This window comes from Aptenodytes patagonicus, chromosome 1 (assembly GCF_965638725.1).
Source record: "Aptenodytes patagonicus chromosome 1, bAptPat1.pri.cur, whole genome shotgun sequence".
NCBI classification, from domain to species: Eukaryota; Metazoa; Chordata; class Aves; order Sphenisciformes; family Spheniscidae; genus Aptenodytes; species Aptenodytes patagonicus.
The window spans coordinates 54,092,592-54,119,138 of record NC_134949.1 but is presented as its reverse complement, the minus strand read 5'-3'; the positions used below and the strand labels follow the sequence as shown (position 1 = coordinate 54,119,138).

At 39.6% G+C, this 26,547-nt stretch overlaps 1 protein-coding gene across 4 annotated transcripts in view; it reads right to left on the bottom strand.

The window, feature by feature from the left end:
• NR1H4 (nuclear receptor subfamily 1 group H member 4) overlaps positions 1-20,359 on the bottom strand; it is a 42,296-nt gene extending 21,937 nt beyond the window's left edge. For 3 of the 4 annotated variants that reach the window (XM_076335422.1, XM_076335434.1, XM_076335428.1), the window contains exons 1-3: positions 20,215-20,359; positions 13,863-14,002; positions 3,539-3,901 (exon numbers count right to left, since the gene is read on the bottom strand). In XM_076335422.1, coding sequence (XP_076191537.1) covers positions 3,539-3,901; positions 13,863-13,947 — 448 coding nt within the window. In that variant the 5' untranslated portion in view covers positions 13,948-14,002; positions 20,215-20,359. Of the gene's footprint in view, positions 1-3,538; positions 3,902-8,328; positions 8,685-13,862; positions 14,003-20,214 lie in introns of those variants that run through there. The other variant, XM_076335441.1, reaches the window with a different exon arrangement.
• Between the last annotated feature and the right edge of the window lie 6,188 nt (positions 20,360-26,547).

Sequence of the window (26,547 nt, the reverse complement as noted above, 5' to 3'; positions counted from 1 at the left end):
CCAATAGGATTCAAGCAGTCAAATATTTTCCCTTGGAAACAAAGTTTTTGAAAAAGTGAATGATGTGAAATGAAAAGTGAAATATCTTTTGGTAAAAAGTAGTTTTAACCCTACTCTCACTTCAGTTTTATCATGAAGTGACTGTTGAATCACTGTCTTCTTGAACAGACTTCTTCATAACTAATTTTTAAACTAGCTTTTTGGTATGAATGGAATTTCTAGATATATTATTCACTAATAGTTCAATATGAACTTAAACTGCCTGAAATATTTTATGTGTGACCTTATATAACAGGAGGAGTTTTAAAAAAATTCAGAGGTAATACAGAAATGGCATCTGTTAAACTAATGACGGGGCAGCCCCAAAGCTGAAGGTTTTTCTGGCACAGTCTAACTTTTATCTGATCTTGCCAAATTACAAAAAGCTCATGTTGGCTGGAAATGTTGAATTTGCTTTGTTCCCTTAGCTAGTAATTAATATGATTAATTATGGCTAGAGCTGATCCAAAGCTACTGATGCTGATTTTTCTCACGGAAATTATGAACATTGAAGGAGGACAGCTGTTAAAAGTGTAGATGAAAGCTTTGTAAACATCTCTGTTTGTCATCCTGATGGCCAACTGCTTTGGGTTTTTAAATTTAAAAGTTTTTGAAATTCACAACTGCTAGAAAAGCACCTGCTCCGCTCTGTCAAGACATGCTACAGCATTCCTTCCCCTACGTGGTCCGTGCTAGTGCAAGGAGAAGATTAAAGCGGGACCCTTCTTTGCAGGAAGTATTCCCAGTCTGGCTTGACTTGACATCAAGCGTTATCAGGAGTGGTTTGAAAATTGCAAAAACTCATACCGCCAGCCTGTGCAGAGGGAATTCACAAGTAGCTTTTCTCTCAGCAGAACTTATTCTGTGACTTTATTGAACAAGCGCAATACTATGTCCCACTTCTTCTGCAACACCTGAATATGGCCCTTAAAACCCAGTATCACTATAAAGACTAAGGCTATACGAAAAATCTTTGATGTCTTTCTGCAAAGGTTGTCTCAGAAATGACCTCTACAGCAGCAGGCTTTAAAGCGTTGTATATTGGTCACTATGCTGTAGCAATGCCTGTGAACTGCCTCATCCTTTATGGACCACAACTGTGATGCTATTATTGTTAATCAAGGCAGCATTTTCTAAAGTGATGTATTAGAGGTGAGGGAAACCTCAGGGAAGCCTTTTCTTTTTTTTTATAGTTCCACAGGCAAATGTTGTATGAGAGCAAATGTTCTGTTTAATCTGCTTTTGCATAATATGTAAAATATTAATGAAATAGTTCATACTTATTTGTTAATGGATGGTAATGTATTAAAAAAATATATAGAAGTGTATACTCCTGCCCATATCTTTAGATTAATATTCTCATGAGGGACAATAAATAAGATCTTAATATTTGTTCCTTTTGTCCAAGAAAGAAAAACAAAAAGAATGGAAGGTGTTGCTGAATGCATTACCCAACAAAGAAATGGAAAAAAAAAATTAACATATTCATCACAGAGGATTGAATCCCATAAAAATATGTGCAAAGCCTCCCCCTTTGAATAAGAATGTCCGTGGCATCAATGGAGCGGGGTGCTGCAAGGTGAGCGCTAGTCCTGCAGAAAGGGATCTGCATATTATTTGGGACACACATTGAGCATGAATTAACAGTCTTGTCGCCAAAAAGAAGGGCTAGTCTCATACTTGAACGTGAGACACGTGAGGTAGTTCTTCTACTGCACTGATAAGAACACAGCTGAAGTACTGAGCCCAATTTTGGTCATCATGCTTTGATATGTATACCCATGTGAAAAATTCCGCAGATACACAAGAATGATCAGAGGTCTAGAAAACATAGTATCCTCTTCACCTTGTCAAACAGAATTACTATCCTCAGCACATCTTTTTACTGAATCAGCCGGTACTTTAATCACCTCTAAAATTTATTGTAGAAACAGAATGCATTATCTTTAGATCAACTTTTACTATGTTTGATCGAGGGTACTATTTTTGCAATTGATGTTGCAGTCATGAAACAGAGCAAAAACATAAAATAAATTATCCCAATAAAGCAGTAAAATTATGGTTACATAGAGTGATTCAAAATGAATCAGTAGAAAGATGAACGCATATTTCATTTCACCATGGGTTTTAGTCTGAGTATTACCTGGTGGTTTTAACCTCTCTTCTAGAAACATACTTTACAAATTCCATAGTTTGTAAGTCTTTGAAAAAGTACTAAGACATTTAATAATGAAGTTAATAAACAGTAGGAATAGCTTACTAACAGAGTAAATATGTCATTACTTGGAATCTTCACATTAAAATTGAGTTTAATCTGGTTTATAATGACAGCATTCATATGAATTAATTCATATTTTTTGACTTTGAGACTATTCACACAGACAGCAGAAAGAAACAAATCTCTTATTTATTGGAATTATTGAGATAAACTATATGACCCTTGACTGTACTCATGTTTAAGTGTTTGACCAGTGTGGTCTGTTGTGCCCTGAGAAATGAATTTGTAATCGATAAAGCAAAACCCCCAAATTAGTTCAAAGTCCACTCTCAGTGACAGTGAGATCCACATTAAGATATTTTAGTGCTTCAGTAATGTCCAAGCTTTAGCCTTTATCCATAGAACAGCAATTATAATGAAATATTTATTCACAGAACAGAATGAAAAACTGGGGCATTATTTTTCTTTCTATAATGTACCTCAGCCCTGTGACAGAGTAACCGTCTTTAGGTGTAATAGTTATTCCATCAGCATAACCTTTTTGTCCCTCTCTGCTAAAATATCTGGCAATCATGTTTCTAATAATGGCAATGATTTTCTATATCCCAATTGCCCTGACACCAACTTGTGAATACTGTTCTCCTAAGGAGCGAGATATTTATCCTACAGATACCGCCTGTTTCCTGAAGAAGCTCCCTCCCTAGGAATAGGGGCTATCCCTAGAAGGAAGTCTAGAATTAGAAATCCTTTCATTTCACAAACCTGAAGACACCCACCATGTCCTTTGGGAGCGGAGGGAAAGAAATTCTCTGGGAACAGTCTGCAGGTGGGAGCTGACAGCTTTCACTTCCTTTCAATGGACACTACAGGAGGCATTTGGGCTGGGTTCGCAGCTGATTTCTAGGGCAGCCTAGCACTGAACTCCCAGGGGCCTCCATGGGTTTGGTTCCTTCCACAGGCAGAGATTGGCATCAGCAGCTGCCAAGACAGCAGAGCCCAGGCTGCCAGGCCCGCGCATGGGAGCTGTTCTTCAGTTTACCAAGAGCCAAGGATGGCTTAAGAGCTGTAGGTTGGCCAGCTGTGCTCTATGTTCACAGGACAATGGTGGAAGACACTGCCAATCTGTCTTGGGGAAAATACAGAATAGTGTACACCAGATACAAACTTAAATCTCTAAAATGATTAATGACTCAAATAAAATTAACAAGAAAGAAAAAATAAAAATTCAGAAGCTGCTGTGCTTATTAGCTGAATTGTATTCTGTAATTGATTTCATCCTACCTTTGCATCCTTCACAAGTAAGAGCATTGTAGTGGTACCCAGAGGCTTTGTCACCACAGACCACACAGAGCTCTTCTCCTTTCACTCTTCCCGTGGAGTGACCCAGTCTAGGCTTTTTGGCTGCAGGGATATCCATTAGCTCTGTCTCCCTTGTGAAAAAGGTCTCTGAGGGTATTCTCCGGAGCTCGTACATCCCGGGGGAATACCATTCCTCATGCTGTGGAGGGTAGAAGCCTAGGTTGGAGTAATAAGGTGGTGATGAAATCTGAGGCTGAACTTGGGGAAATGGCATACTGTTGTACTGTGTGTAAGGTGACACATCTGCCTCTTGCACTGGAGAACTCATTGGCTCTGAAAGGACACCTGGAAAATAATAATGCAAAAACAATTTCTATTACTACTCTGAAACTGCAGTTATCAGAGAAGTTTCCACTTCCAGACATCCATCTCAGAAACAAGGCATAATCATAAAGATTGCATTATCTGAGCTCAGATTTGCTGTGGTCCTGGTCCTACACAAATACATTGCAAGATATTTTAAAAGAAACTTAGCCATTCTCACTCACTCCTTTATTATTGGTGGAAATGTCCAGCACTTACATAAAAAAATCTTGAAAGATACCATGCAGCTAATGGTATAAATGTTCCGTTTACAAGAAAGAGCAATCCACACCACAGAGAAGCTAGCAACCTGAATTAGGTCTCACAGCAGAATAAAAGAAATCCAAACAAAAGCCAAAAATCCTATGGCATTGGTGAAAGTTAGATCAAGACTCAAACATTGTGTTAATTTCTGTTTAATGCTGAATGAATACGTCATGATAGGGAAAAACTGCACTGGGGAAAGACAAGAGTGAGGCTTAATTAGAAGACTAAGACCATGAAATAAACTTTTTAGAAGAGCCTGAAAGGGGAAAGTGAGGTTACCATGAAGGAGCAGGGAAGATATTCCTAATGTAAGTGGTGAAATGCAACCTTCTCGCCATCCAGCCTCCGGCAGCCACCCAGCCAGCCTCTGCAGCCTGGTCCCCAGCCCCTCCAAGCCTGTGACACTCAGTGCAGTTGTGTGGTTCTCATGTGAGGCACCTCTGAGCCAACAACAAACCTGGCAGTGGTAGAAGGAATGGCAACCTTTCCTGTTGGGATCGACACAGTATCTGGAGGCTACCTTAACTTTGCCTGTTAAATAGCAGGTTTAAAAATGCAAACAACTTAAGTCTCATTTTTTTCTGTACTACAAAGTACAACAACATCTAGCAGTCCCTGGATTGTGTAATTAAAATCAAGCCCGTATCAACCAGCTGAAAAGAGTAATTTAAAAGTTATTTGCAAAGTACTTCATATTTTCTGTTGGAGAAAGCCACATCTTGCTGTTTCATGAAAACACTGACACAATTCCTTTGTTAGTTCCAAGAAGAGAATCTGAGAAAAATAGTGGATATTTCCAGGAAGATGCTGAGTCCCACTTTTATTGGAGTCGACAGCAGTATTTACAAGGAAATTGTAAATTAATGTTCATTGGTGACCATTACTTAACAGTGCTTCAGAAGCACTCCAAAAACATTTTTGCTGACATAAAATCAGTTCCCCGGCAAGTCTCCTTCACTTCTGAGGAATCAGAAGCAATGAAGAAATGCTAACAGTTAAGAAGAGGGAACATCTGCAATGACAACAAAGAATAAAAATCTGTAGGAGGGAATTCTTCCCTCTCCTTTGTCTCACTTCAGTTAGTGCCAGAAACTAGCCTTTTCATTTCACCTAGTTTTTCACTTTCAAGGTCTCATGCTCTTGCTCTGCAGCCTTCTGTCTTTCCTACTTTACCGCGCTGCAGAAGCCATACAAGTGCTTTAGATTTATGTGATTGCTGTATTGTCCACAGCACATCTTTGCCAATAGCAAATGTTGAGGTCCCAGTTCAAGAATAAGCAGCAAGATGTACGTCTGGAAAAATGTGACACAAAACCAAATGAGAATAATGGTGCCATATATTATTAACAATTAGTTTAATTATGGTTGCATTTAGTTGCTCCAGAAGAGGCCAGGGCCCCGAGTAGTACACTAGCAGAAGCAGAATAGCAGAAGGCACTCCCCAAACCCAAGTTTATGTCCTTTAAATAAACAGCATACACATACGGAGACCTGAGACAAAATACAGGCATCTGGGGACTCTATGGAAGAGCCTGGAGGTGAAGTTACAGCTTCACGCATCAAAGGCAAACTGTCACTGATACCTGCCAGCTGCAGGGGTGACAAAACACATAAAGGGTGAGGACAGCAATGATTTGATGCTGACCTTTATTGTTCGGTATAGGTTTAATGAGTGGGTGGTCTTTCTTTAATTATATTTACCGTTTGTTGAGACTGCTGCTCATTAAGACTGGTTAAGGTACTTCAGGTATAAAAACTAGTGTTAATTGTGAGATACACAATCATTATACAAATCATTCAGTCTCTCTTTGGAAAGGAATCTGTTCACCATGGAGACCTAAATTGTCATTTGCTAGTTAGTAATTACTTAGTTGATTGAGTTTGCTAAAGGAAAGTGGGATGATCCCAAAATGAAAAGGAAGAAACTGTTGATTTTTAACTTTATGCCATCCACAGGAAATTCCACAAAAGCTCTATACCAGCCTCCTGAACTGCTTGGGCCTCTGAAAGAGCAAGAAGAGAAGGCAACACTCCTTCCACAGCAGAAAAATAATCTCAGGGCTTGTTAAAAAACTCAGGACTGCTAAAGAACTGCAGCACATGCTGAGGCAATATTGGGTGTTTATTTAAACCACTGTAGAGCCATTTTGGTTAAAGATATGTTTAGAAAAATTTTCACAATCATTAATTCTACTTTGCCTCGGGAGGAAACAAAAAACCCTGAGTCTTAATGTATAAAGTTAAATGGAGGGGGGGGGAACAACCAGCCTGTATCTCCTCCTTTTTCCTTCTCTGTCAGGCACGTTATACAATTCAGCTGAATTGAGTCCATGCTCAGAGCAATGGAAGGGAAAAGGGAGAACAGACAGGGTCAAGAGAGACTGAGAGAACATGGCCTTGTTTTATGTAAACCTGTTTTTACAGCTAAAACTCTGGGAAGTGCTCGGATACTACAGTTATGGAGACCAGACTGATTTTTAAAGATAATTAGGCTGTAACTATGTAGGTTTTTTCTTTCTTTTTTTTTCTTTTTTTTTTTTTTTTTAAGTAGACCTGTTTGAAGGGCTTGGTGGGTATCTGTATTTCATCCTTAGAAATCAGCCAACTTGGGCTGACTCAGTGAGACACCATTCTCTACCCAGAGCAGATCAAAAACAGTTGTCAAATTATTTTTTTTTCCACAAAATTGTCAATGAGTCTAGAATTAAACATTGCAAGAAATGGTCTGCTCCAAAGCATTAGTGATCTAAAATCATTCCTAAAAATAATTGTTTAAAACTGTGGAAGTGTTCCATAAAGATGATTTCAAAATGAAACTGTTTCCTTTTTCTTTAGTTGAAATGTCCTTTTACTCTGAAATATTATCTTAAAAAAATTAAAACAAATGATGAGGTTGAAATAGAAACCAGATGCCTTGAAATTACTGGGACAAAGCATTTCTATGACCTGATCCAAAAAGTGTGGTCTGAACTGTGTTGCCCAGCCCTCTGCGTGCACGAGGCTTCCAACAAAAGCTGAAGGGGTTCTGCTTTCAGAGGCATACAGTGCACTGCTCTGTCCTGCGTGATATTTGAAAACTGCTCTGATTTTTTTGAATTATGCTTTGCAAAGTACATGTGGGTCTAGAACAAATAGTTTCTTATCGCAAAAGAAAATAATCTTATCTTGCCAACCAGAATGTACATATGCTTTTATCCAGGTATTTGTAGAAGTCTGAGATGGGCTGGTCTCCTGCCACTGTAAGGCAGGAGCCAGCCCACTGAAATTGCTGGAGTTGCAGTAGTATAAAGCAGTGAAAGTGAAATCAGAAATAAGCTCACTGGAATATGGAAACATTTTATATTTGTGTGGCCTTAACTATTTTGAAACATTTATCTGCTCTTCCTTTTGGAAGCATACCTTTTACAACTTTAAAGAAAAACTACTTAAGTGCACACAAATATGATGTTACTTATAGCTGTAGATCTTTTAGATTATGTTTTGCAAATAATTTACAGAAATCTGGAAAGCTTACCAATACCAGAGTGAAACCTTCACATGGATATGATCATCATTTTACAAATATTTTTCCACAATACCACTTGCAACTAAAACTCATTGGAGAGTTTTGCTTTTGCTCCTTTAAATTCTACACAGAATATTTTACATAAGACTTGAAAAAAATATTTGATGTGGGCTTAACCACTTGTAGAAGTGAAAGGGAATTTTCTTTGTAGGAACTAAAGAAAGTGTTTTCAATTTGCAGAATTATACTGAGGTTACGTGCAGATTGACGAATAACATTTTTTTTAGAATATTACAGAAATTACAATGAAATCACATTTCAATGTAAAAGTTATTGTTCCATTAATATAAAGCTAATTAAAGGGAAAAGAATCCTAAGCAGGTTTAAAATGTGAACCTCCGGCTCTCCGTAGGATATTCATGAAGGAACTTAAAGATATAAGAACAAGATTCAGGATTAAGTAATTTGGAAAGCATAGCATAACCATTAATGAAATCCTGATTTAACTCTAAACAAATTATTTGTAGATCTTTAAAGATCATTTGGTTTAAACCACCTTCTAACATCTTACAGTTTCAAGGACGAATACAAGATCAGATGACAAACATGTCCAAGCGAGAACACGACAGTATCCTACCTTAGGCTGTCTTTGGTCTGACCATTTCTTGAAGAAAAATACTCTCCTTAAGGTACTCAGTCCTCCTTTCCCTCTCTTTTTTCTTTTTCCCCCAAAATACTATGTATAAATAAAACGTCTTAATTCTGCTTTGACCATATCCTGTTGACTTCTTTACTGTGAGAACTTTCTTTAAGACTAGCAAAGGAGTGACACAGGCCAGCGGTTATATAGTTTACTGATTAACTTAATTACAGAGAAACTTGTTTGTAAATGTCTGAAACAATAGCAATGTCCGTTCCCAGTGTGGATTTACCAGGATAAAATTTGGTTACCGTTCAAGGGGATGCCTCCAAGTAGCCTAGCCATTGTAATTGTATACCTATTGTGGTTCGTTTACAACATAATTTTTATCAATAAATGTATAGCAATGTCAGGTGATTCTGTGCAGTAAATTAACCACTTCAATATCACAAGAAGCAGGTTTTAGCTGACTGGATTAACAGATGTTTCTTAAGCACAGAAATGTTGTATTCTCAAAAAAAAGGCCAAAGTGCTCAGGCCATACTGGACACATCTGTATGACAAGGTAGAAGAGTGCCAGAGAGATGTCCTTGCCCCAAGGCCAAATGTCAAAGATCGATTCTCATCTGTGTAGCTTGGGGGTAACTCTAACTCTCTCTAGAGTGGGCAGGATGCATCTACACTACGTAGCCTTTGTTGCTGACCTTACTCTTCTGGGCCCATGTAGCTTCCCTGTGGCTCCCAGATATTATTGTTTAATATATGTCATTTCAGTTCAAAGCATCTATAACATTGTAAGGGCTGTGTTGGATGCCACCACAGCGGTACTGGGACAGCATGAAGTCAGAAGATTGTGTGGCATGCCTTGGTTTGATGGCAGCTAGATGTCCTCACCCCACTGAGACAGTGTTAGAGGACAGTGTAGGGTAAAAGGAGCCAAACCTACTGCAGTGTTGTCCATGCTGCCTTTTTGGGAACAGTCCCTCAAGTAAGCCATGTCTTGAAGGCACCTACTAAAGCAATCCAAAACAGAGCCCCAGAGCAAGATAAGAGTTGAGTAGTGTCAAGATGGACAGTCAAGGGAGCTATGCCTCTTTCAGTCTTCAACCTCTTTTGTTTAGCACTGTGGATGAGCCCACTAAGTCCCAACATCAGATTTGTGACCAGAAGTATGTCTGAGGATCGCACCTGGAAGTAGATAGGCAGAGAATCAAGACTGCAAGATTCCCCTTATTTCACGAAACAGTCTTCTTTCCAGGCTAAGATCAACAAATGACTCATACATGCACAAAAAGCATCACACAAATGCATTTTAGTTTTGCCTTGCTCAGTGGTGCAACCTTCACCCTCATTTACATTCCTTCTCATTAAATTTTTTTCTCAGATTGCCACTCTGTTTGGTTTGGCTCTCTTCATAATTATTACACATACACGATTTTCTGTTTTAATTTGTGTTGGTTTGTTTTCTTTTGATTTGGGGGTCTGTTAAGGGCCTAATTATCTTCTCTGCAGGGATGAAGCCAGATGTTGCATCATCTGCCAGGTGGTGCTAAAGACAAGTAGTTATTTAACATATCTTATGATCTTGAAACTGTTTAATCAGTTTGGACACTTGATCCTACTACCTTTTTTTTTAAAGAACAAATACAAATTCATCTGAAAGGAGTCAGACTTTTAAGCTCATCTTAGGGACTGTTCTATGCCTACGACAATATTCAATGGCATTTTGTTGTTCTTACATTGTCAAATATTTAAGACAAGTTTAGATATATTGCTTTCTTTTCCCCTTTGGTAGGTTTCATTTTTTGTTTATTCTTCCTTGTCCATTTCAATACAGCTTTTAAGAGTGCTCATTCACCCCAAAAAACTTCTTTCTCGGCTAGGGCCATGTACAATGTTGGTGGCATTTCTTGTCTTGTTTTATTTTGATGTCACAAGAAAACATTGTCAGGCCACCAAAAAATACTTAAAATAGGTCTTTATTAAAATTAAACGTGTAATAATACTGACTTATCTTTCCAGGTTCTTAGAAAGAATTCCATCTCTGATAGCTGAAGTTTCACACTTAATATCTTGCATATTAGTAACTGCTATATAAGGTGCTTTCACAGAAAATAGAATGGGGCTATTACTTTAAAGGCCTGCTACTTACTTATCATATAAATGACAGTTTGAGTCAAATGCTATATACATTTCAGATGCCATCCAAATATATAAGCTTACCTTCCACATTTAAAATATGAAGGAGACATTTTTGGTGTCTGAAAATCAGTTTGGTCCCATGTGAAAAAGGGCAAGTGATAACCATTGGAAGAAATAAGATAATGGAGATATGGGTATTTAACACATGTATTGGCCCTAAAATGAAAAACTTTCAAAGGCAATTGAAAGTTGTTATCAAATACCTTTTTGCAACAGTCTTGCTGTCCCAGCTGAATTGCCTTATTGCCTTAGAGCAAGGCATGGTGCTCTGCTAATGCACCTCAGCGTCTTCTAGGTCACAGCTTGTGTCCAGCCAATTTGGAGCAAAGTGGAGGAGCTCAGATCAGTCTATGTCTATGATAGTGGAAGTGTCGACAAGACAAATTAATGGCTCTGAAGTGAACTACAAAGCTTCCAAAGGTTTTAAAGGAGATCAGGATTTCAGTCCTAAATTACAGGGGTTCAAAAAGGCAGATTGGTGGGTGTGTCACTTTCTTTTAGTTCAGGATATGAAATTGGACCAGTCTTCACATAGCTGGCCCGGTTTAATTCAATGGGTCTTGTGAAATAAAAACAGGCTTTGACTGAGGAAGAGAAATATCTTAACAGGACAGGTCCCAGGGAGACCCATGCACCTCTGGTGTTTCTTGCCATCAAAAGTCCCTTTCCCTCACTGGGAAAACCAGAGCTGCAGGGAAGAAAAAGTTGATTTTGCATGCAGATGCTATAGAGGATGCATTTTACATATCTGTTTTTGGCCACTTCTTAAAAAAAAAACAAAAAAAGATGTTTTCTGTAAAGAGATCTAGGGTGTTTCTAAATCACCTGAGTAGTGAGGTGGAAAAATAGAAGCAGTTTTCCAGGAAGACAGGGTGGAAGGGAAGGACCCTGACTTCTGCTACATTAAAGATCCTTCCTCATTTGCATTTTGAGCCCCTTTTTCCAGGGACTCATAACTACAGAAGTGAAAAACTACAGTTAAAACACACTAACTCCAAAGACATAGAGAGATACTTTACCTTAGACATATACTGTTAAAACACTAACATACAATTTCCAACTACTGAAAGGTAGAAAACTTTTTTTTCTTTAAGCTTTTCTGAAAACTGCTGCAACTAGAAACCTTGGGGGTGAGTATGTAGAAGTACCATGGAATTACCATGGTGATGAGGCTCACAGCACAAGCAACTCATGATTGACAACATTTCTTTTGAGAGACCTGGGGCTAATGTTTAGAGATGCACTTAGATTTATTTTTGAAGGTCTAAGAACACTCTCCCCATAGACTAAGTGAAGCATAATGAAAAGATAATATATTTCCAAGGTTTTTTACAGAATGTGAGTATGCATCTTTGAAAAAGGAGACTGTTTTGTATAAAGGCTGATGTTTGTAAGCAAGCAATTTCTCACTTGTGTTACATCAGAGCTGTAATGTGTGAGAAGTCCTGGGAAAAATGTATATTCTAAGGGTCATTTAAAAGCTTTCTTCCTGTTTCCTTGGATTCAGAAGTCTCTACCTGCCAAAACTGAATGTCAAAAATTTGCAAGTAGTTTACAAATATAAAATTGAGAGGCAAAACCATTTCCTACAAGCATCTTGAAGAGATGGAGTCATATTTTCACAATGAGTAACTTTCTCTGTGGACTCAGTTGCATATTATTTCTGATTTTTTTTTCAGCTATAAAAGCAAAACACACCAAATTTGTAAAGAATTCAATTCTGAGACTTGAGTGACATCCCGCAAAACAGGACCAAGTGGCCATACAAAACAGAAGTCAGCTTAAGTGAAACACAGCAGGAGTGCTAAGTCTTCTTCCTAATGGGACCCCTGATTCAACCCCTTAATACATTATTTCTTTCTGTTACAGAAATGTCAGTTTGAATTAAATCTCCACTTTGCTAAGCTCTGAATACCTATAATGTGAGACACAATCCTTCTTCTGAAGACCTCACAGTTTCTGAGTAAGATTTCAGTGTGGAGGGAAAGTATTTTACATTAACATGCTTTCTTGTATTTTGAAGCTACCTGATCATTACTCTTTAAAAATAATGAAATAAGTAGTGAAAAAGTAGACATCAGGGGGAAAATCTTCTTGACAAAAATCTGAAGTAGTTCAATTATGCAGGACTTTTAGAAGGGATGACTGGATGTAAAATTTGGCACCCTAGATTTGAACATCATCCTCCTCTTTGTATATCATGGCCTGACATTGGAATTAACAGGTAGCAGGGAAGTGTTTAGCTATTTACATGTACTTTTTTAACAACTGCAAAAACATTTCTCCCACCAAAACCCAACACATTTAGGGCAAAAAACAATAACACACAGTAATGCAATGTGTTTTGCTTATCATTTGTGATAGCGCTTTAGTTTAGCTGTATAGAGCCAGGACACTGGAAGTGGTCTGATTGGGAGAGATGCTCTCAACTTCTGCAGCAGGAGTGGCTCCGCGTGTCAGAGTCCCTCCATGCCCGAGCCACTATTCTTGTTTCAGATAGATGAAACTGAAATGTTTTCAATTTTTCCAGCACTCAAAAAGACAGAATTCTGGTCTTATTTGGACTGGAAACTTCTGAAGTGTTGCAGCTTTCTGGGGGGGTCTGTATTGTGTGTGAGGCCCTGAATGTATCATGTTGCTCAATGAAGGTCCCCCTCTGCTGCCAAAAGAAAGGCTAAAAAATCTATTATTCTCTTTTTTTTTTTTCTTAGCAGTACATATAACAGAAGACAGCTTCCCCATGCTTATAAAATATTGACCAAGAATTCTTCATTCATTAACAAACCCATGCTTAGCCTTGAAAAACTCAGTGGAACTGGAGCAAGGAGAATTTTCCAGCCTGCATTATAATTGTCTTGTGCATTGAAGTTAATAGCGTAAGTTTTTAACGATCTCAATAAGACAATGGTTTTAATTTAGGTGAAATTACTTTCATAAATTTGCATAATATTGCAATGCAAATACATTGCAGTATAATTTTCTTACAAATTAACTGAAAATATATCTGCCTAGCTTTATTTAAATGACTCACATGAAAATATCATCCAGCTTACATACAAAGGTCTGTCTTTGCTGAACGATTTCAGGTATTAGAATAGTGCTATAAAAGCAACCTACAAGCTCTGCTATGAGCAGTGATGAGAGCAATAGTGTGCAGGATTACATTAACACCACAGACTCATTATTTGTTATTCCTTCCATAGGTACTGAAGATTCAGGAAAGTTGGCACATGTCAACCACATGTCCTTGACTTGAGATTTCAGTGCATTTTCTTCTAGGTTTCCGAGTAAAGGATAGCTTGCTATTTTAACCTAATTTGGTGACTTACCAAACAAATGAGGACCTTCAGCAAGAGAAAATCCATCAGCAGTGGCTAGCTGGTGATGTCCTATTAAATTCATTTCAGATCCCATTTATTCTTCAGTTCAGGAGGAATATGCTAATTAAGAAATAGGTTGAAAGGAGACCCTGAAAGATATAAAGCAAAAAGAATATTTAAAACAAGATAACTCATTTTTGTGTACCTATTGTAAAGCAGGATTCAGGAGGTTGTTTCAATATTTACTGTAAGAAACATTGGCTTGAAGTTACAATATCCAATTCAGCCTTTTAATAAAATGCTGCATCTACTTTGTTTGTTTTTTCCTTGCTGTGGTGTATTTTATTTGCCATCCTTCTGCTGTTCATTTAAAACTAATGGCAGATTATGCTCAACCTTTTTCAAATATTCACAGACTGAAGCACTGGCCCGACCTGCTGAGGGCATGCTGTCCAGCCCCCCTTCCAGGGAATACCAGTTGTTTGCATTATTTTTTCATCACCCTTTCATCATTTCATTGTTTTAGCTTACTGAAAAAGTGCAAGTTTATGGTTAGGTCAGAAGACTCCAAGCCAGGAAACTTGAGTTTAATTTCCAGCGACTGGCTCTTTATCTTGCCTTCAGTAATTACTGGCTGAACAAGAAAAATGGTGGCAAAAACAGAAAGCAAAGCCTTGGTCTAATAACCAGGCTAGCCCACCCACTCCCTTTGCAGTCTCAAGCAGCCGTACAACGCTCGCTTGGGGAGGTTGGGAGATGCTTGTGCCCACTCACTAGCATACTTTCCTAGCAAGTCAGATACAGCAGCTTTCATCTCCTGAGGTTGACAGTGGCACTGTACCCAGGTCTTCTCCTTCCCGCTCTGACTGCTAGGCTATCAGATAAGAGGCAAGAGACCTGCCATTGCTTCCTACTCAAGCACAGGCTATAGTTAGAGCAGCACCTCATCCAGGAGAAAGGCATGCAAGAGGCTCCCTTGCCCATGTCTGGCTCATGTGTGTGAGATGGGGCACCTCAAGATTACATTAGGGTCAGGACCATCAGCAATGGGAGAACATACAGCTCCAACAAGGGTATGTCTCAAGGGTTTATGCAGACACCAAGAGGATTCTGCATAAAGTTGACAGAAATGTGTTTTGCTTTGGTTTATAGTCTTAACTCTTTATTTGGTGTTATTCCCATGGGACTGTCCCTGGGACTACGTTTCAACTTACTGAAGGCATTTGAGAGTTATAGCCCAGTCTGCTTCCCAGTGAGGGCTCAGCATGTTTCTTGAGCAGAAGTGAAGTCATCTGACAAAAATGTGAATGCAGCAGGAGGCCCCAGTGCTGAGCGAGCTGGGAAATAGCTTGTGAAAGCAGCAAGCACACTGAGTAATTATACTCAGATTTGTCCGTAAGGATTCATTAAGTTCTTTCTTAACATAAACAAAGGCTCTCTAATTAGACAGATGCATTTTAAATGTCTGCCGACAGTTAAACAGTTTACTCAGAAATGTCAAAAGCTACTTGTATCACAGACCAGATAGGGTTCTTGTGGCAAATAACATGTAAACATGCAGTCTCAAATCTAGCACAGAAACACAGTTTTGCAACAGCAAAAAACTCCACGTATCTTGGGATGGGGGTTGGCAACCAGCCCAGCCACCCCAGTAGGCCCACGTCTACTTCCAACCATTTTACTGCCTTGCCACCACGTTTGCTGGGGAAGGTGTCTGCTGCCCAAGAGGTGGGGCTGCCCACGTGGCTGCAAAGGGCTGTCAGGAATTGCAAGACAGTTTTCTCATTAACTGCCCATGACAGACCCTTAGGAGGGGGTTCCTCTTACAGCCTGTTACAAGGGTTCTGCCATGGGAGAAGATAGCAGCACAGTTAGGACCCTTATAAAAGTAAGAGAAATGTCAGAATGAGGCATCTTCAGAGGGCTCCTGAATGTTTCTCTGGATTTTCTTGCTGAAGCTCAGAGGAGAGAGACCATCTCCACCCTCTCCTCATGTGCAAGCCCTTCAATAGCTTTCTTACAGCCCACAGGTGTGCAACCCTTGCAGTTCCTTGCAGGATTAGCTCTCCCTGCAGCCAGATTTGAAGATTACGTTCCATCACTACTAGTATTTCTCATGCTTCCTTCTCAGACCCTATATGAGGAGCTAACACTGCAAGTGCTAACATGTCGGCTTTGGGATTGAGAATTTCTATATGTACATACAGAGCCTAGGACTTATCTTCTTAGGGAATTTTAGATGTTATATCAGGATATTTTAAATACAGTCCCAAGAAGACATCTGTTCCAAAGTATTTTGTCAGACTGTCAGTATACAGTCAGACTTTCAATGCGTAGCTTCAATAGCCTGTAAGGTATACGTCCTACATCTGTCTAGTCTGTGCTGCAAATAAGGAGAAAGAAAGCAAGCTATATTTTTAAACCCTAATATAGTGTTTTTGTATTTACAGTCTCTTTGAAATGTCTATAAACTTATTTCTTGTTCCTTTGAGGCTATTCCATTTTTTAACATGTCATTAGATAACATCACTCTAACCTCAAGATAGACTTCTTAGAATCTATTATTCTTTACATACACACAAAAAAACCCTGGTGCCGTTAATACTGCCTTGTTTATAGTAAGAAACTTGAGGATGTATTTGTCACAACCTCTCAGTATGCTAGGATGTTACAGATTTTGTATCTCTACCCCTCCTGCAACATTACTTAAAGGGGGCTTATAAAAAAGATGGCAGCAAACATTTTAGCAGGGCCTGTTGCGACAGGACAAGGGGGAATGGCTTTAACCTAAAGGGGGGTAGATACAGACTAGATATAAGGAAGAAATGTTTTACGCTGAGGGTGGTGAAACACTGGCACAGGTTGCCCAGAGAGGTGATGGATGCCCCCTGCCTGGAAGCATTCAAGGTCAGGTTGGACGGGGCTCTGAGCAACCTGATCTAGTTGAAGATGTCCCTGCCCACGGCAGGGGGGTTGGACTAGATGACCTTTAGTGGTCCCTTCCAACCCAAACTATTCTATGATTTTATGAGTAATTTTGATCTGGATTGATTCAGTTCAAGTCAAATGTTCATGATGATTTTACAGTTCCCACCTTTTTTTTTAATACTTCATTTTCTTTAATATATTCAGCTGATGTAGACCATTTACTGGATTTCATAGAAGAAATTAATCCTATCTTCGGGGGATTTCTGCAAGGCACAAGACATGATCACCATTAAAAAGGCTGGAAATATATTTTCCATTACATGTAGCATTGCTACTGTAAATTTGCCTGAACACCAAACTCTTCATTACTGATTGACATTTTGCTTTGATTTGCCCCTGAATCCAGCCTGCTGTAAGCCATCTATCCTATATTAGATTTATCCAATTAATTTCACCAGTATTTAAAAGCAGCAGCTACTGATTTCCAGCTTTCAGACCTACACCAGGTACACAGTATAGAGCATTTAAGCACCACTTATTCCACACATTGTTCAGTTCTGGGAAATAGTATAGGTCACCGTAAGTCGGTGTCACAAGGCATCACAGACCGAGGGGTGGACTCCGCTTTCAAAGAGCTGGTTCCACAACACACGCCATGTCATTAGCCTCTTCTCAGCCTGATCCTCCTAGGCTGTTGCTGCAGTTAAACAACTGTGATCCCAGCTGGCTGCAACTCCCATGGAGCAACTCCAGAAGCATTGCTCTGGCCAGTGGGATAGTCCCACCCAGCAGACATACAGAGGCACCCAAACTGCTATCAACACGGCCAGGTGACGAAGGGTGCCGTCTGCAGCACCTATGCACAGAGCCTTTTGGCAGAAGTATTCTTTCCAAAGATAGAGGCTGGTGACATAAAGCTATGTCATCTCAGCTTCCAGAATCAGTTCATCTACATGAACTGGGATCAGTAACCACTCTTAATTCAGATTTCTTTATCCACCAAAACCACATAATAGTGGAATGCTTCTTGATATTCGCAGGCATAATTGGTGTGACTAAACATTCGTAGGTATTTCTGCCTCATGCTTCCTTCCTTACATGAAGTTCATCTTTTAGCTACTTCTATCAAGATGAATCTGGAATATCTTAGCCAACTTGACTGATACTCCATCCTGCAGTGTAACAAAAAAATGCATCAGATCAGGTAAAAGCTGAAATAAAGATAATAGGTGCACAGGAAATCAATATTGCTCTCCAAAATAAGAGCCCCTCAAGAGAAGTTAAGAGGCATGGTAAAAGTGAAAAAGTTTTTTATTTTTCCAAAGAAATATTTTAGTTAACTTTTTAAAAAACCTATTTACTCCACCACCTTTTAGATGATTTTCATAGGTCAAAATTATACAGCAAAGAAAAACAGAGATCAGTATGTATAAAGTAAAATCTATGCCCAATTGCTTGAGATTATTTTCATCAATTGCATAATGAAGAGCTCAGAATTACATATAATTTTATTACATGTATCCTTTAGCATACTTCAGAACAGTCAATCAATGCATGTTTATGTATTCTACGTTTAACTGAGAAAATTGAGATATATATTATTATATATGTGACTTGTTCTTTCACCGTATGTATGTGCATGCATGTTTATTCAGCTTTCCTATGGGATATATGTTCATGGGCATATATAAATACGTATGTATACACATACGCACATGCGTGTGGGTGTACGTTTCAGATTCATTGTGGACTCTTATCAGTGGACTACCTCTGACCCTACTGTAGTCAATAGTAAAGCTTCCCCTGGCTTCTGTGTAAGCAAAACCAAGCCTCTTAATGAAATAATTAAAGTTAAAATCAACTGGGCTCACTGAAAGACAAAAGCATCATAGCCTCATACTTTCAGGTAAAGTAAAAATACGTTTGATCATCAGGAAATCTCCATGATAGGCTAATTGCATTTTACTTTCAGAAGAAGAATGATTGAACCTATTTCAATTACTCAGTAAAGGAAAATATATCAAAGCACTGGCAAAATTTTTCACAGATATTAGTGAGGTACATTTCCCTCCTCCTGTCCTGTAATATTGTCCTATTCTTTACACATCCGGCTGCCAATTGCTCAAAGAGAAATTTCAGTAACGTCATTAATCTATGGCCCGATCCAAACACTGTTAACATCAATGGGAAGATTCCCGTCTAGTTCACAGGCTTTTGATCTGGCCTCATCGCCTTTCTGTAGAATATTTAATGCACTGCCTCACTTATTTGAGAGGCTTTTTTGTTTGCTTGCTTGTTTGTTTTAAAGTGTATCAGAGACATGAAAGCGTTAGGAAGACAGAGGCAGGACTGGTGTTACTGTGTGTGTTTGAAAGTTACTGGTTAGATTTTTTTAATATGACATCTAAAATCAGAGGAGCAAAGAGACACAGGACACAGGAAAAATACAGGATATTCTTACAGCTTATTCTGAAGGGAAAATATATATCTTTAAGTCAGTCACAAGTAGAACTGAAAACTCTACCAAAAGTCTCAACGGCATTTCTGTAGGTAGGCGAGTAAATTCAAAGAGCGGGGCCAGCTTCTGGCTGTCCCTACGATGACCTGCTGAACACCATTTCTCTGTTTCTTCCTTTCTCCAGCATCTTTTTCCTGTCTCACCTGACAAAACTGCAAATCCTCCTTTCTTAACCTGTTTTTGGACTCCCATCTAGCCTCGTGGGATCCCAATCTAGTTTGGGATCTCTAGGTTCTCTGTAACACAAGCATAGCAATAAAAATGACAAAAGCCGTATGTGTCCCACCACAATTACAGTTTTCTGAAGATAAATACCTAGCAGGAACACTCAGAATAAACTGACATTTTCTTAAAAACTGGCAATGGATTCAAATAGTAATCGCTTGAAAAGTGAAACCCCCTTTTGCTTGTGCTAGTTATGTGAAATAAGTGCTAAAGTCCTAGACTTCGGAAGATGCACATGGAATCTGTATACAAAACCATCAAACAAAGAAATTACATAAAACAAATACAACTGTTCCATTCTGGATTGTCCTCTGTTCTCCCATTAATCACATTTAAAACATTTTCTGTTCCTAAAAGGATAAAATATTAACAAACCAGTACAATTTTAAAGCTGATGCACATAATTAACTAGATAGTGTTACTGCAGGAAAGACTCAGTATCAAAGTTATGCTTTCTTTTCCAGTGGCACACAGACACAGAAACCAGCTTTCTAAAGAAAAATTCCAACACTGTCATTATTTTTCATGACATATTAACATTTTTTCTCAAGGGGAGTTCCTGCTGTTGTGCCAGTTTTATAGATGAAATTACTTATCTTTATATTAACATCCACTAAATAATTCAGGTGAGAAAATTGGTTTTACACTACACAACAGCAAGAGCTATCAGCTTAAGGAATTATTACTTACTGTTCTTTTCTGGAAGACTGCGGATGGCAGGATGTAAGACAGTTCTGCACTCAGTTCAGTATCCTAACGATTCTCACACAGGAACATTTTTGTTTTGGTTTTTTTTTAGGTTTAGCAGAAGCCTGTAGTGATAACACAATGAATCAAAGCTTGGGCTCATTGGCTCAGTGCCCTAATGGACAAGGATTACTCATTAACAATTCTTTCTTTGCGAAACTCTCCGAACACAGTCTGTATTAAAACGTTGTGAATCCCAGCTTGTCCATCGGCACAGAGACTTGGGATGCTCATTAATACTCTGGCTGGCTGCAGGGGGGAAGTTGGCTCAAAAAGTGAAGTGATAGTACCTTGTTGCTGATTGTAACACTTTTCTTGCACATGTACATTTTTATGACACTTTCAGCCTCCTTGTCTTTCCCACTCAAGGAGCCCAGATGTCATTCCAAGACATATACTTGACTTCTAAGTGTTTCTGTTATTCTTTACACTTTTTAGGGGAACTGAGCATTACACTGAGTACTGAAGAAGCGGAATGGGCTATAAATTTCAGCATCACAGGGATTTGAGAACATTAAAGTTTGGTTCCTGGATCTGCCACACTCTCTAAGAAACTTAGAGATTGTTGATTTGGGCTCACCCCATAAAGCTTTAGGCATGAAACTGAGGCCCTTAACTTTAAACCTGGTAGACTCATGCACCTTTTGTGCACAAGGGGAAGAAATTGGTACCTGTAGATGATGAATCACATCCTGGGTGGGCTGCACTGCATCCAAAAATGCTGATCTCTTGCCACTGACAGAAAGGGGACCTTGAACAACTACATCCCCACTTACCCAGTAGAGGAATTTAAAGTAAAGTGGAATGAATCTGCGCTGTTCTGTTTCAACACCCCACCTACACAGCAAGGGTAATGATTCCTTGTTTTGCATTGCTAAACCTATCCAGTGGGGATGAGTTGATCTGGCAGTGGTATTGAGGCAAATTTCAGCCAGAGGGGACAGCTGGCAGCATCACTCATGGTAAGCGAGTTCACATCTGCCACATGGTATATGCTCTCCGTCCTTCTCTACATATTTACACTGTCTGATCAAGAGTGAATACACAGAGACACAAGCTGTACCTTCTACTCCAGAAAAGAGAGGCATTGGGCAGCAAACACAGTCCTCTCTAGGAAAAAGGTGACAGCTGCTGGCCCTGAAGTTACCAAGAGTAAAATTCCCTCGCTTTCCTCAAGTTTAAGAGAAAAAAATAATTTAAAAAGGTATATTCATCCTCAAGCTTATATCAAGGAAACTGAAACTCTCTATCCTTCTCTTTAAAATGTAATTAATAAAGGGTCTTTCTCATGTGTTCTGTCCCTTGTAAATTCACTTGGTGGCCAGCCAAACACACATGGTATGACAGGTTTCTGAAGAGATCAATAGGAGAATGATGCCATAAGGCTGTCACTGGACACTAGCACGCCCAAGGGGGTACTGTTTTCAGGGATTTATGCCTACAGTTCATTCCAGCAGTCACTGGCCATATGATAAGTACATTTAAGACTAAGGTTCTCTCAGTCCTCATTTCTGACTCTCTGAAAGCCATCACTACTGTAAACGATGAGATTTCTGTTTTACAAATTCATGTTTAGCAAAATTGACAAAGTACTTTCAAATAAGAGAATTCTTCCAAAACAACCCTACCCACAGGAGACAGGTGGTCTCCACAACTCCAAACATGCCAACATCCCATCTGACACTTTCCAGTAAATGTCCACTCCAGTGGTGTCTAGGAACCACATGCCAAAAAAACCCCCTCTTTCTTTGGTCATCTTGAGGCCAGTGATGGGATTTGTCCCTTACCAGCTGAAGAAGCAGAGACTGAGCCAAGAAGTCCAACAAATGTCATATTATGTCTCATGGAGCTTTCCATCTCTTGGCTAGTTCTGAAGACCTTAAATCTCTTTTTCAGCTTTCAGCCTCCTGCAGCATTGGTCCTAGATTGTTGGCAGCACAGAGCAATTGCTATTTAGAAGTCCCTAGAAACCAACCTTCAATAAAGGTTCTTCCCCAAAAAGCATTTTCCTCTGTGTGGATGCTGTTTGTCAGACAGCGAAGAGCTCACCACAAAGGAAACCAAATTTAATACCTCCATTCACTAACAAATTTGTTGCATTAAAACATTTTTCCTTTCCTTACAATAATAAAGAGGCAAGTGGCAAAGTCGTGCTTTGTCCACTAATCAATACGTTCAAGACATTATTGAAAAAAGCAAAGAAAGAATCCTCATGATCAAAAGAGGAGATGTTGCCTGTAGCAACAACATGTGGCATTACTAGTTCAAGCCAGGTGTTCATATTTTATTGCGGCTATGTGCAAATGAAAACTGAACAGAAAGGCATTAGAGCAAATCAAAAATATCTTCTGTAGTGTTATGAGAGACTACCTACACAGCATCAAGGGAGAGAAGAGGAAGGGAAAAGATTCAAATCCAGTTACTTATAAATAGAATATCTTTTTTAAGGTAGCATTGCATGCTATAATTTTTAAAATTTCAGAAAATTTACATCCTAGAACTTCTCTAGACAATACTAACTTTACTTAACTGACAAATAGCATGTGTTCTAAAATACATCCATGCTATTATCAGTGCAAACACATGTTCAGCTACAAAAACAGGGATATATATAACAATCAGGGCTAGAAATCTGTCTGCCTAGAAAATACCACTTCATAAACTGCACAGTCTATGAAAGAATTGGAGGTTTTGTCGTAGCTTGTTTGCTCCTCCTCCTGCTACTCTGCCTTTTCTCCACTGAATTAATTGCCATCTCACACTTGCACTGACAAGGTAGCTCCATGGTCTCAGCCGTGGAAAGGCAAGACAAATCCTGGCAACAAAGTAGTTTGTCATCAAAAGCGTGGATGGGAAAAATCTAGCACAGAAGGAGATGGGGGAAAGGAAGAAAAGGTAGGTTGGGCATTCATCTTCAACATTTTCTTCTCTTCACACCCCTATGAATGCATCACTACACATTAAAAACATATGAAAGTAATACACCCACAAATGACCAGCACCTTCTCCTTTTTGCATAGGAAATCTTGTCAACAGCTGTACAGCTCTCTGCCTACTCACAGCCAGTTGCTTGGAGCTCCAGCAGCATCGTACAGATGACAACCAGTCACAACTAGTGAGAGACCTTGGGTCTGTGTTTGTTCGATAGACCAAGGGATATGTGTCTTGACTGAGATCTGCTTGTGCTCAAGAACCTCTTTCCCCTGTGCTGACAGCTCCCAGCGTGAATGGTACTGCAGACACCTGAGGGCTCATCTGAACCAAGCTGTGCCTCAGCCCAAACCATCGGTTACAGCTTGGAAAGTGTTCCTGACTTTATTATAAAGAGTTGCCACTAAACAGCAGAGTCACCTGCAGCTTTTCTTTCATCCCTGCAGCACCCGTTATTTACTATTGCTGCACAGAGGACACACACCATCTACACCACTTTGGGTCATGGTCTGTCTCCTCAGACAGGCCATTTCTTACTCTTAGGCACTCTCAAAAATATCACTGTTCGCCACTCTAATGTAAAGGAAGCTTTTCATTTCTTGAAGGATGGCCAAAATTATCACCAGCTTACAATACATTTTATCATATGAAGATAATTAAGTAATCTTAATAGCTAAGGCTGTTTCTGTACAGGCTAAAAAAATAGGAAAGGAATGGGGTGCAAAGTTTCAGTGAGTTAACTCTAGTAGCTGTTAATCTTTTTTTTTTCTGCTGCATTTCAAAAGCAGAATAACAACTCCGCTTTTGAGATTAGTTTAGCTTACTGAATAATTCTTTCGTTAATCAGAGCCTCTTCGTTATAAGTTGCTTTCAGATAATTTGGTTTCCAAGCAGGGCAAAATTTGTTCAACAATCCTATGTTGTGCCCTGATGAAATCCCATATTCTGTCTTTATCACTTATATATTTAAAGGGGAGTGTCATGAAGGGTAAAATGACCATGGAACAATCTGGCCTAAGAGGGGGAATTCCTCCCTGATGGCAGGCAGTTAATAGTTAGCCAGCATGCTCTAGCAAGAGCATGTATGTTGTTAACAAGATACCATCTTACAGCTGCTTGGGTGCAAGAGGAGAGCTGAGCATATGTGGAATCAGCTACAGTATGAGATGCTTACAGTATGAGATGCTTACAGTATGAGAGTCTAAACTTCAGTATGGGCAGCTTGGTCTACCTCCCTCTAGCTGACTTCAACTGAAATTCAGAATGTGTTTTTCTATAAATAAGTTCTGGTTATTCCACATTAGATTCTCTGTCATTATTTTAAATTTTAATTAAGGTACTGATATGACGTGCTCTTTTATTTTTCCCCTCCTGCTAGGGGTTACAAGTTTAAAAGTTCCTAGAGGAATCACAGCTTTAAGTTAAATATGTTAGTACAGTATTAGCTGATAAGGAGTTGTTCTAGAGGCCTCGGAGTAAATATATACTTTATTCTCTCAATTTTTTCCTCTTGACATTTTGATGTTATACAGTATGATAGTGATTGAGTCCAATAAGGCTTAGCCTTCATTTATGTAAATATTTGGAGAGATAAAAATATTATGAAATGTTGATCTATTCCAGTAAATGAATGCACTGTCCTTTCATTAATAAGAAGTTCTTTTAAACTAAATGTCAAAGGTGATGAGTGAAGTATTATTAAAAAGTAAGTATTCGGATATTTTTAGATGGGCTTTTGAATTGCTAAAATATTCACACTAAGTAAATTCATTCTGCAAACTTCTAAACCTCTGCTTGTTTCTCATACTGTGTCTAATGTCAAGGAAAAAGAAAGATGGTTAAAAGAACCAGTTCAGTAGCTAACAAGAAACCATTTCTTTCAGGATGAGAGAGGAAATGTAGTCTAGACATCATATGAACGGACAGTGTAAGCCATTGGAGATGCAGGAGGAGCCTCTGCTAATGCTATCTGGCAAGCCAGAGTCACAGTTAGCCTTTTAAACCCACAGTTCTATACTTTATTGTTCTAGAGGAGGCTCTACTGTGCTCTGAAGCATTGCAAGCAGATGACTGTTCTCATTGCTTATTGAGAGGGAGGGCTGTGGAGCAGGCATCAGACCCCATACAAGTACCCAGAGCAAAGTTCAGGGGAACTGCCCCATCCTGCCACAAGAGGTCCATGACCACCCAGGGAACAAGGGGACATCACACACTCAGCAGCTGATGGAAAGCTCATTACACCTGCCTATACATCCAGGAGAAGGGGGAACATCAGATTTGGCTGCAAGGAATCACACAGGACTCAGTTTGGAAGAAGCTGCCTTCTTCCTTCTGCAAGGAAGACACTTGTACGTCAGGGAGGAGCAGGACTGCTCCATGAGGAGGATAAGCCAGGAGCTGAGGATAGCCCCACTAACAGGACACAGTCCCACAGTACCTGAGTGGGGCCAGGGCGCTGATAGCAACAGGCCCAGAGGAGGCAAGGTGGTGAATCAGGACCAGGGGCCATCCAGGGATGAGCCAAGAGCAGCAGGAAGAGATAGGGCCAGATGCAGGACTGGAGACACACTGCCTGCAGCATCAGCCTGACGTCCTCCCAGGCAGAGGCAGGACTGGAGATAATGCAAGCTACCGCTTACACCTGCAGTCCACCTGGGAAAAATCCACCAGTGAGCCAGGACATGAGGAGACAACACCAAGCACACCTCCAGCTTATCACAGACCAGGACTAGAAGCCCAGGTTTGAGCTTAAATAGCATCCTGAGCCCATGGGCAGGGTGTGTGGGAGGCCACAGGTGAGGCTGACCAGGGCCGTTAAAGCCTATTAGTGTCCTCAGGACCCTGATGTAAAGAAGCTCTCAAAGTTTTTGTTGGCTCTTCCTTGTTCCCTACCAGAATTTGGACAAATGGTGAACATGATTATAGTCACCTGTGACAGGCAAGAGGAGCAGCAGCAGGACTAGACCCTTAATGTCCAACTTGCACTGGGAAGACTGAGATATTAAAAGGTCAATGTCACAGGTTCAACTGAAGAGTACTCATGACTCCACCCAGCTAAGGAAAAATGAAAGGGGCTGGAAATTAGATAACATTGCGTCCTGGACATAGCTAAGATATTGCCAACTCAGAAAAGTGAGAAAGTGTATCATATTATCTTTCAGTTGCCTCCACCTTAATTCCAACAAAGTCAGCCATGACTGTGTTGGTGGAGCCCTTCCCACCTCATTGTGGAAGATGGTGGTGGGACAACTGGTGCACAGCTCCTAGGCACATTACAGCAAAGAGCTCTGAAATGGCCACGGCTCTCCTAGGACAATTGTATCCTTAGCCACGGAGGTGCAAAAA